This window comes from Sarcophilus harrisii, chromosome 4 (genome assembly GCF_902635505.1).
Source record: "Sarcophilus harrisii chromosome 4, mSarHar1.11, whole genome shotgun sequence".
NCBI lineage: Eukaryota > Metazoa > Chordata > Mammalia > Dasyuromorphia > Dasyuridae > Sarcophilus > Sarcophilus harrisii.
In genome coordinates this window covers 333,135,995-333,148,516 of record NC_045429.1, presented here as the reverse complement: position 1 = coordinate 333,148,516, position 12,522 = coordinate 333,135,995, and the positions used below count along the sequence as shown (strand labels likewise).

General features: G+C 36.0%; 1 protein-coding gene across 3 annotated transcripts in view; it reads left to right on the top strand.

Moving 5' to 3' along the window:
• The window catches only part of NPEPPS (aminopeptidase puromycin sensitive), an 84,380-nt gene extending 81,477 nt beyond the window's left edge, over positions 1–2,903 (top strand). For all 3 annotated transcript variants that reach the window (XM_031966132.1, XM_031966133.1, XM_031966131.1), the window contains one exon: positions 2,016–2,903. In XM_031966132.1, coding sequence (XP_031821992.1) covers positions 2,016–2,171 — 156 coding nt within the window. In that variant the 3' untranslated portion in view covers positions 2,172–2,903. The remainder of the gene's footprint in view (positions 1–2,015) is intronic.
• The last annotated feature ends 9,619 nt before the right edge of the window (positions 2,904–12,522 follow it).

Genomic DNA, 12,522 nt, shown 5'->3' with positions numbered 1-12,522 from the left:
ACAAGAAAAATTTATTTTTGATATCTCTTGCTAAATTGTAGTCTTAGCTGAGCCTGACATTTCAATTGCAGTATCAGGCTTAGATTATTTCAAGCACCTAGCTATTCCTTGCTCCTTATCTGAAGAAAAGATAACATTGGTAGCCAATCTGGGATTGCCTGTAATCAGGAAAATTTTATAGAGATAGTATCATCTTTACTGGAGACTCAACTGGAACATGGTTAAAGTCCTATTTAGATAAAACTGTATGCTTTCAGAGGATTATCTTCTTAGCCACCCTTTTCAGGGTTGATAGGCAAACCCTCCTTTGTATGTGGACTCTGCACCTAGGGATTTTGGCATATCTGTTGCAGGCCCAAATTGATTGTTGTCTCATTCTTTGCTTAGTCACTTAATCACTGAACTTTTTTTTTACATCTGAATTTTGCTTCATTCTTTTGGGAAAACTTCAAAGTATGAAAAAGCAGTGTCTTTAATTCACTTTATAAGACCAGAGAAATCTTTCCCCATCATAATTGTTAGTTTCTGGGATTACCTAAGAGAAAAAGTAGTTACTCCCATAAGGGACTGCTACTATAATATAGTTTGTATAGATAGGAATGATCTGCTAGGTGAGGAAAACTTAAGTGTTCCAATTTTCCCCATTTTCCTTAATATCTGTATGTCCTTTCACTGAATAAATCTAAGACAAGTAGCATTTGAATGGAATTTGAATAGAAGAAATGGAATTGTAAGCATTCATGTAATACATTTGTCTTCCCCCATTTTTTCCTTTTTTACTCTTCATAAAATAACACTTCCTTAAGACTTTTGTGTTCTTGGCTATCTTGATTTAGATTGAAGGTTATAAGAACTACTGTTCGTAGGTGTTTCCTATAGCTACTAGTAGTGGGAAGTCAGTGATGTGGAAGCTCCATTTCCATGCAGCTTGCTGGTCAAATGCACATACAGTATTTGCACCTCATGCTATTGCAAAGTGCCTTTAACCTTTGTCTCCTCCAACCTCAGTGTTGTCATGTATAACTCACTTTTGAGGCTCTTGTTTTTCATTTTCTACTATACCAAACTGTATGTTTATTACCTAGAAAAATACTTTTAAGTCCTTTAGCACACCATTTCAATATTTAGAAAGCAAATGTATCAGGGTTGGAACTGTTAGGAATGTCTGTCATATGACATTATCATAAGTAGGAATCTGGATCTGATGATTCCTGATTCTGTCACTGTGTGACCTTGGACAGGTCATTTAACTTCTCTGGGCCCAGATTTTCCTCAGCTCTTAAATGAGAAAGTTGGACTGGATGATCTTTTTTCCAGCTCAATCTGTGGTCTTAAGATCTGGGGAGCAAGTCAAAAGTCTTATTTGAAGATTTTTCAAGCCTAATATTTATATAAGAACTTCCTGAAGGATGTGTTTCTTTTAGATAACTGAGGTTAACATGCATAGATAACTTACTTCTGTAGAAGAAAGTTAGTTTTCCAGAATCCTAGCTAAACTTCATTAGGATACTGTTCATTTTATGACTGGACTGGCAGCTAAAGTAAAGTTTCTTGTCCTATTGTGTTTGGTGGGAAATAGTGTTTGTCCTGAATCATAGTGCAAAGTACAGGGAAAAAAATACTGTAGAATGACAAATGCTAAATTATTAGTATCTAGGGCTCCTTGAAAGAAAAGGACAGAATTGGAGTTTTATTAATCATTATTGTGGGACATCATACATAGAAAGGGAGCTTTTAAAAAGAGGATTAGTTCCTTCTTGCTATTTTGCATAAATTTTATTATCTGAGTAGTTTTGCTTATGTTTTCTTAGCTTTTTGGTGTGGAGTGAAGTAGCTAAAGAATGGGTAAAGGTTTCAGTAGTAATTTTTTTTTCTTATTAATAAAGGCTTATGATAATTTTGTAGGCTGGCTAATTTTTTCTCTAACGTTATTTGAAATGATGCTTTCTTCCTCTGAATTCAAACACTCTTTAAGCATGACATAAACACCCACATTCTGGGTTGTTTTGCAACAGGCTTTCTTCGAGAGCCACCCAGCTCCCTCAGCAGAGCGTACCATCCAGCAGTGCTGTGAAAATATTCTGCTGAATGCTGCTTGGCTGAAACGAGATGCCGAAAGTATCCATCAGTACCTCCTGGAGCGAAAGGCCTCACAACCCCCCACAGTGTGAACCCCCAAGCATGCAGCCACTGTTGTCCTGCTACCTCTTGGCAAGGAGAAGGTGGAGCTACCCGACAGCTGATTCATATGCCAAGAATTTGGAGTCTTTTCTCAAACCAATGGGGGTTGGACAATGAATGTAGTTAACTGGTTCCTGCTCACACTCCAGAATTAAATTCTATTAAAAAAAAATCAATTCAACAAAAAAAAAAAAATGTAAATATGATAGTAATAAAATAGAGCATAATGAAACTGTGAAACTTCCTGAAGCCTTGTCAATGGTTCAGAGGATTTAACTAAACTCCTATGATGTTAATGACAGATGTTCTGTTTTTAAAACCCTACAAAAGGAAATTTGAGAGGCTTCTGAGTCAAGAGGAATTTGTGAAGTATCTTGGGCAGGAATGGGTTAACGCCTCTGCAAACAGCCTATGAGCCAAGGGTAGTGTGCTTTTGGGAACGGTCAATATGAAAGGCAGATAGCTGGTATGATATAGTCTGAGTCTGTGCATAATTCTGAGTGTGTTTTTTGGGGGGTGGGGTGGAAGAATGATAATCTGGGAGATTTATTTTCCTGCATAACGCAATCAGAACCAAGGATAGTAGTCTCTCTCTGCCTCCTTCCCTTCTGTGTGACCTCTTGGCAAACAAACAAACAAAATACCCAATTACTCAGTTCTCCCTCCTTCTTGGTCCTACCTCTTGGTGTCCTTCTTAGAGGTAAAGGAATAATTAAGAAACATCTTTATAGCCACATTAAATAAGAGAATCTGATGCACATTTTCTTTTTAAGGTGATTTTTCCCCCTATTCTTTTTTCCTCCCCTTTTGGCAAGAGTCCTAAATTGCATGCAAATGCAGTAGAACTATAAAGGGTTTTATTTGGGTCTCGAGGGATTTGTTCTACAGAAAATGCTATTACTTATTTGACAGATCCAGTTGTTGCACCTTTTCATGGTCAAAGTGGCATTAGCTTGTGCTGGTTATTTGTGCATGTGTGAAAATGGATGATAACTGGTTGCAAGAGCCGAATTATACCTTAGTAATAACTGGCAAAGGTAAGAGTATAAATCTCTTGCCATCTTTCGTTCCATCTGCAGTGTATTCTACTAACAAGACCTCACTCATCTAATCCACTGGGGTTATTTTTTTTGGGGGGGGGGGTGTTTGTTGGTTTGTTTATTTTTTTAGCCCTGCTTCCACCCACCCTTTTTTGTTAACAGGAATTCATATTTGGTGTGGCTTAACTATTTCAGAAGGTCATCAGATTAACTGTCAGACTGCTTCCCTGAAACATTTTTTGTGCTATTGTTTTAAAAAAAATAATAATAATTAAAAAAAAACTGTTGGCGTTAATAAAAATGTCAATGTGAAATTGATGCCTTGATTTTCTTTTCTGTTCATTAAGAAGTTTAAAGGATCTTACAGATTTCCTAGGTGCTATCATTTCAAACAGGATAAAACTTGAGTTAAACTTCTCTCTTCAGAAAAAGGGCGAAAAGGTCTTTCAGATTACCATTCAGATTTATTTTATATTACTCTCCTAACTGGTTAACTTTGATTCTAGAAATACCTGATATTTTAGGCCTTGAAACCTAAAAGGAGGATCCTAATGGAATTAGGCTTGGAAATAAAGTCTTCAGACTTTAAAACATTGCCAGAAATTAGCTCAAACTTATAAATAAGGAAGAAGTGTGCTAGAAGGGGAAGAGGTCCAAATTACTGCTAAAAATCTGAGTTTTATTTTGTTCCATTTTGTCTGAGTGACATCACTTCTCAGGGCTTTTCCTCTCTGATCTCCATTGGTAAAATAAGGGAATTGAATTGGATGCTTCCTAAAATCCCATAATTTTTAAATGCTGAGTCACGGACATGAGACACAAATAAATCAGTGTGGCCCAAAGGAAATCAGGCACTGGGCCTAAAAAGACAAATAGCCACAGTCCTTTGGGTGAGAATTTCAGTGGGAATGAGCATATGGTCCTCACTGCAGGTTAAAATTTTTTATCATATAGATAATAACAAATCATCTGTAAATAGAAGGGGGTGGGAAATAAGAGTTATAATGCGATTCTTGTTCCTTGGGATAAGGCTTCAGTGTAACTCTCAATACTTTCAGCATCATTTTACCATTACAAGGGAAACAGACAAAAAAAGAGCCCCCTGAAGAAAATAGACTTCTTAATCAGATTTCCAGGTGCTAATTTTATGGTAATCAAGATCAGTTTTCATGAGGTTTTTTGTTTTTTTTTTAATAAGTATTTCTTTTCTCTTTCTACTCTTGGGGGGGGAGGGGAGGGAGGGGGAGATACCTTTGTAACAAATGTGCATAGTATGAAACAAAATAAATTCCCACATGGGTCATTTCCAAAAGTGTACAGACAAGATTATTTCTTTTTTTTTCTTCTTTTTTGAGGCAGAAGTAAGTGACTTATCCAGCACCACACAGTTAATACATGTCTGAGTCTGGATTTTCCCTCAGGTCCTCCTGATTCCAAGTCCTGTGCTCAATCCACTGAGCTATTTAGCTGCCTCTAAGACTATTTTTTGATGGGTTTTAAAGAATCTAGGCGAGGTTTCATGGGAGAATGGAGCAAGAGTTTAAATCTGATTTAAAGTTTTGTGGGTTTTTTTTTTAACCTGGGCTTTGTTTTTTTTCTCTTTTTATCTAATTTCCAAGATAATTTTCATGTCATTTTCTTGCTCAAAAATATTCAGTGGTTCAGTTACCTATGGAATGAGACAGATTTCTCAGCTTGGCATTTAATTTCACAATCTTGATTTCAAAATCTTTTCAGGTTTATTTTACATTGCTCTCCTAATTAATGTTAACTTTGGTCATTCTTCTACTCTTTCCTGACCTCTGTATATTTGTATAAACTTTACCCCATTCCTAGGATATTCTTCCTTCCTTCTTTGGTTCACCTCATTGCCATCTCCACTGTGAAGCCTTCCCAAATGAAAAGGATCTCTTTTCCTAGTTTCCCTAGAAAACTGACTGTGAACACCAGCTTTCATTATTTGTTATCTTACTCCTATCTTTTATCATATTTCTACACATATTGTTTTTCCATTATTGGGTGATAAGAATTTTCTTTGGACACCTATTATTAAGCTTAGTACCATATGTTCCATAAATGTTTATTGAATGGAAAAGGCTATCAATAATGTGAAATAGATCCCAATTAATCAATCAACTGTAGGTGTCCTCAATAAACTTGAAACCAAAAGTTGCCATGGATAATATAGCACTAGGCAAACATTCACTGAAGCATAGGGTTAGAACTGGAAAGGGGCCTTAGATTTTGTCAGTGGCTCCTCTTCTAGATGATGGATAGTCAAGTCTCAGTCCAGTTTTTTTGCTACCACAAAAACAGCTATTATAAACATTTTTACACCTGTGGATCCTTTTCCCTCCTTTAAGATTTTGTTGGGATACAGACTCAGTTTGGCACTGCTGGGTCAAAAGATATGCACAGTTTGCCCTTTGGGCACAGTTCCAAATTGCTCTCCAGCATGGTTGGATCACTTCACAACTCCACCAACAATGTACTAGTGTCCCAGTTTTGCCACATTCACCCCCAATATTCATCATTTATTGTCATCTTAGCCATTCTGAGGGGTGTGAAGACCATGTTTTTTTAAAGTGACTTACAGTGACGTTACTACTTAAAAGTAGAGTCCGGACTCCTACTTGTAGATCATGCTGTCTTTCCTTCCTTCCACCAAGGATGAAGAACCTTAAGTTCAAGAGAGGCCAATGCAATCTCTGAATCTGATAATGGCTATTTAATGTGCTTCTCCTTCTCTATAAAGACTGGAATGTATCACAGCATATGGAAGAGCAGAAAGGATTTTGGTCCAAGAATCAGAAGACGTGGATTGTGAGTTCTTGGCCTGCCACTAACTAGCTATGGGACCTTGGGCCAGTCACTCCTCTTACCAGGTTTCCCTCATCTGTTAAATAAGAGGTTGAACAAGACAAACTCTGAAGCAGCCTGCTGGTCTGCAGAGTGGCTACCTTCTAGGCCACAGCACCTTTTTAATGCTCCACAAAACTTACTGCCAAAGGTCCTTGGGTTTTTTTAACTTAGAAATTTTGTTCTTCCCTTCTCTTCCTCCTTCCTCCCCTAATTTTTCCTCCTCAGACTCTAGCCTCTAGGACCATGACTGATGTGCTGAGATGGAGGACCCCAGGGTACAAGAGTTATGAAAATAAAAATGAGGCAGAAGACTGGTATGAAATTTAGACATTTTGCCAACCTTCATTAAAATTTGGATTGGAACACACTTGTATATTATTTCTTCTTAACTCATAGTCTTTTATAAAGACAAGCAGTTTGACGTAAGTAGAATAAAATCTTGGACTTAGGAAACCTGGGTACAAATCCTATCTCTGACACTAATCACAGCCACTCTGAGCCTCAGACAGTTTTCTAAGATTTTAAGAAGATTGGGAGGGAGTAAATTCCTAATTGCCATACCAAAAAATGATGCTAGTAGTATATCTTCTTGAGCAGAATGTTTTGTTTTTTTCTAGTATTGAGTTTGCATTGTACAGAGCCATCTACCATGTTTTGCTTATTCCTTTTCATAAACAAAAGAACATATTTCTAGTATGTGTTAGTATGTAATCTGTAGCCATGAGAAGCTGACTGGGCCATACAAGATTCAGTGACTCCATGTGCTAAGTCACTTTTTTCCAACTCAACTTGTAAATCAAAGTAAAATTTCTACTAAGGTTGTCCCTGGAACTCCAACAAGATCAAGGCCTTTGCCTTCAAACATCTTACATTTAGATAGGGAAATAAAACACCAACACATTGTTATAATACAAAATATTTCGTGGTGAGTATATTAAGAGATTGAAAAAGCAAAATAATTCTGTGAAATACAGGGACTTGGAAACTAGGAATTGAGTACCTGCTGTATGTGCAGGTGTACCTTATTCTCTTCCATCAAGGAGACTGAGAAGGCTTGGGTTGAGCTTTGCTCCCAAATAAGCCATCACCACAATTTTCCTCTTGTACAGCAGGGCTCCCAGAGCTATTAAAGAGATTCTGACTCAGAATCACAAGATCAGAGCTTCTTAAACTTTTTCCACTCTTGACCTCTTTTTGCCTGAGAAATTATATGACCTTGAGTGTATAGGTTTATAAAATAGATATATAAATCAAACATTTACTGATAGTCATAATTTTGTGACCCCTGCATTCAGGTATGAGACCCCACATAGGATTGTGAACCACAGTTTGAGAAGCTGGACACTAGTGGACCTGCATGGAAACTGCCCCACATCCATCAGAGATCCTGAGCCTCAGAATGCTAGTATTCTTGAAAATTGAATGAGAACTAGATGTTTCACCTTCAGTGTGTGCTTTGGGATAAGGATATATTAATGTTAAGAATAAATTGGGTCTATTCCAAGAGACCCACAGAAAACACCAGTTACTGACCCAGATGCTGAGACAGCACCCATCCTACTTACACTTATTCCCTTGCCTCTGTATCTCCTGCTTCTCGGTGTTGTAGTTACTTGCCATGAGAACTTAATATCATGGCTCAACTATCAAAGTATCCAGGAGGGTAGAAGTCATAATAAAATGGTTCTTCCTTTCCCCTTCCATCTTATGTCAGACAAATCCCTGGGACTCATTTCACATCTACTGATATAAAAATTACCCCTCCTAGCAGGTAGAGCCAAGGTAGAAAAAGCACTCAGCCAAGTTCTCCCAAATTCCACTGCAAAGAACTCTATAAACACCTCAGATAGAATCTATGTGGGGCAGAACCAGAAAAAGTTTGTATAAAACAATTTTCTAGCCCAAGACAACATAGGAGATAGGCAGGAAAGGTCTGTCTCATGGGATCATGATAGGCCCCAGGAGTGCAACACAGACTTTGCAAATAGTTGCATGGCTGCAGCAGCAGATTTAGCAATTCTCAGCCCACAAACTATCTGGAAGGGAGGGAGAAAGAGAATTTGAACAATTGCAGGGAGATGATTTGCTGATGCTGGGTTCAGGATCTTACTGCATTGTCCATTGTGGCCATTCCAGGTCACAATCCCAGGGCCCAATGGCACTTGAGGCCACAGAGAAGCAGGGATCCAGGAAGTTCCATGGTAGACAGAAGTGCATATAGTTGCTCATGGGGGAGAAGGAAACCTAGTCTCATTTCTAAAAACCCTAGCAATTGCGAATGCAAGCAGAGCAGGGTCATGAGGAGAGCTAGCACTGCTAGTTACAGGGAACAAGATAACCTTCCTGGATAAAGACTAGAGAAGACCAGGAGAGCAGTGACCACAACTCTTCTGAGATCTTAAGATCACCTTGGAAGCAGTGAAAATCAACAGGGCTAGCTCTGAAAACATCAGCAAGAAAGGCCTGAAGGTGGTCCTCAAGGAGCAGAGCCCAATTTTAACAAGTTAAAAGTCAAGTTAGCTAGAACACAATAAAAAGAAACTAACTTTGACAAGTTACTATGGTGACAAGGAAGATTAAATCACAAACCCAGAAGATGATGTCAAAGCAGCTACATGCAAAGTTTTAAAGAAAAATGTGAATTGATCACAGGCTGCTTTTCCCCTCCTCCCCCCAAAAAAAATTCCTGGAAGAGCTCAAAAACTTTCTAAAAATGAAATGAGACTGGTCAAGGAAAAATTGGGAAAAGGAATTAGTGATGCAAGAAAACCATGAAAAGAGAGTCAATAACTTGCTCAAAAAGGTACAGAAGAATACTGATGAAAGTAACACCTTAAAAAGCAGAATTGGTCAAATAATGTACAAAAATTCACTGAAGAGAAATCCTTAAAAAGTAGAAATTGTGGTCGATTACTACATGTGGTTGATACTAGTTGATGTAGTAAATAGAGCACCAGCCTTGAAGTCTGGAGGACCCCAGTTAAAATTTGGTCTCAGACACTAACACTTCCAGCTGTGTGACCCTGGGCAATTCACTTAAGCCCAATTGCCTCAACAAAAAACAAACAAACGAAAAAAAAAAAAAAGGTCAAATGGAAAAAGGCATAAAATCTCCTTATAGAAAATTCCTAAAAATTAGAATTGGGCAAGTGGAAGATGATTCCATTAAATACCAAGAAACAATTAAAAAATTAATGAAAAAATAGAAGAAAATTTGAAGTGTTTCATTGGAAAAAACAAGTGATTTGGAAAACAGATTCAGTAGAACTCATTTAAGAATTCTTGGATTACCAGAAAGCTATGATTAAAGAAAGATTTAAAAAGCCTATTTCAAGAAATTAAGGAGAACTGCCCTAATATCTTAGATATAGAAGATAAAACAGGAATTTAAAGAATCCACTAATTACCTTCTGAGATTCCAAAATGAAAACTCCCAGGAATATTATAACCAAATTCCAGAACTCCTAGGTCAAAGAGGAAATACTTCAAGTAGCCAGAAAGAAACGATTCAGATACTGGGGAGTCACAGTCAGGGTCATACAATATTTAGCAACTTACATGTTTAAGGATAGGAGAGCTTAGAATATTGTGTTCTGGAAGGCAAAGAAGCTAGGATTATAATCAAGAATAACTTATCTAGCAAAATTGGATATAAATATTTTGGGGGAGGAGAGGGAATAAATATTGAATGAAATATTTAACTTTTAAGCATTCCTGGTGAAAAGACCAGAACTGAATAGAAAATTGATTTTCAAATACAAGTCTCAAGAGAAGTATGAAAAGATAAATATGAATGAAATCATAAGGGAATCAGTAAAGTCAAAATGTTTATATTTCTATATGGGAAGATGATACATATAACTCCTAAAAACTTCTTCCTTAGGCGTTAGGCATCTACATAGAGGTATAAATGTGAGATGACTATAGTGGAATTTTTTTTTTAATTGAAGTTATTTATTCTCAAAACATGCAAAGATGATTTTTCAATATTGACCCTTGAAAAACCCTGTGTTCCAATTTTCCCCTCCTTCCCCCTACTCCCTTCCCTAGATGACAAGTAATCAAATATATGTTAAACATGGTAAAAAATATGTTAAGTCCAATATAGTCATACATTTATACAATTATCTTGCTGCACAAGAAAAATAAGATCAAACCAGAAAAAAAAAAAGAGAAATAATAAAATGTAAGCCACACAACAAGAGTGAAAATGTTATGTTGTAATCCATCCTCAGTCCTCTGAGTATAGATGCCATTTGAGGGAAGGCACTATGAAGACAGGGAGAGAGAGAGAGAGAATGATTTCAAAAAAATAAAGTTAAGGGGTAGGAAGGAGGAATATATTGGGAGAAAGGGGAAGGAAGAAAAACCCATAAAAAAGATTGAAAGGAAGAGCTTTTGCAATAAAGGGTAGCAGACAATGCTTGAACATACTCTTATTGGAATTAGCTCAAAGAAAGAAGAGCATACACATTCAATTTGGCATAGAAATACAACACACACACATATACACATATAATATAGAAAAATAACTTATAGATGTGTATCTTAGTTGGAAAATAGAAGGGGAAGGGGACATAAAAAAGGAAAGAGGTTAATAAAAGAGAAAGTAGATTAAGGGAGGTAGTGGTCAGAAAACAAAACATTTTTAAGAGGTAACAGAAAAAGAAAGATTAAACAAAGGATGAAGGGAAATAAACAGTTAAAAATCATAACTGTGAATATGAATGGGATGAGCTCATCCATAAAATAAGCAAATAGCAGAATGGATTAAAAACCAGAATCCAACAATATGTTTTTTATACGAAATACACCTGAAACAAAGACACTTGAAGCAATAAATCCTGTTGATACATTTTTATTATACTTCAAAGCTGAGGTTAAAAAAGGTGTGTGTGTCTTATGTGTGAGGGGGTAAGCAATCATGATCTTAGCATCCATATTCTTAAAAGAAAAAATTAAATGAACAGGAAGAAATAGATTGTAAAAATATATCAGTGGAGAACCTCAACTTTTCCCTCTCAGAACTAAATCTAGCCACTAAATAAATAAGAAATAAGGAAATGAATAAAATTCTAATAAAATTAGATATAATAGATCTCTGGAAAAAGTTGAATGGGAACAGAAAGGAATATCCCCTTTTTTACATTAATGGCACCTTCGCAAAAATTAACCTTTTTTTAGGTCATAAAAATCTGACAACAAAAAAAGCCGAAAGAGAAAGCAGAAAGTACATCTTTTTCAGACTGTGATGAATGAAAAATCCTAGAGACATAATTTCCATGGGATTAACAATTATTAATTATGGCTAGCAAATAATTTAAAAGGTTAGCAATTTCAGACACCAAAAATAAATTTTGAATGACTCTGAGGTCAAAGGTTATAAAGCTTTTGTTTAGGGGAGGGGAGGGAAAAGAGAGGGGTATATGAGGACGTGGGCTTTCCTGTTGAAGATGTGCTGCCTATTGTCAATGCTGTAAAGTTACCCATACATATAAGCTGTCAATAAAAGGCTATTAAATAATTTAAAAAAAAAAAAATGTGCTGCCTCCAGTTATGTTGACAAAGGTATCCATCATTGCCAATGAACAGTGATAGAGCAAGAATTCCACCTAGATAAGATTCTCTTTATAAGGTTTTCTAGTTGGATGGACTCCTACCCAACATCAAAAAACATGTATCCCAAAGATTTAGACAATGTATCAGCAATGTTCTTCACAAGTACTGGGGAAAAATAGAAAGGGGGAAATCTTAACCCTCATTTAATAATTGTTAATATAAGAGAAATAATCATTTTTCTAAAGACCATAATGCAATAAAAATTATGTTCAATAAAAAACTGAGGGAACAGATTTCAAAATTAATTAGAATTTAACATTAAAGAATGAATCAAAAAATAAATCATAAAAATAAGGAAAATTACAACAATGAAAAACAATATATTAGAATTTATGAGATGCAGACAAATCAATGTTTAGGTTTCCCTAATATTTCCCTAAATTCCCTAAATTTCCCCCAATATTTAGGGGGAAATTTATAGCTCTAAATGCTTACATCAATAAAATATTATTTATAGAAGTAGTACTATGACTTCTTTTTGCACCTTATTTTAAATAGTGTTTTATTACTGTATTTATATGAAATACACCTGAAACAAAGACACTTGAAGCAATAAATCCTGTTGATAACTTCAAAGCTGAGGTTAAAAAAGGTGTGTGTGTCTTATGTGTGGGGGGTAAGCAATCATGATCTCAGCATCCATATTCTTTTTTATTTTTTTTCTTTTCTTTTTTTTAAGCTTTTTATTTTTCAAAACATATTGCATTTAATTCAACATTAATCATTGCAAAACTTTGTGTTCCAATTTCCCTCCCTTCTCCCACCTCCTCCCCTAGATGGCAAGTAGTCCAATATATGTTAAACATGATAGAAATATATG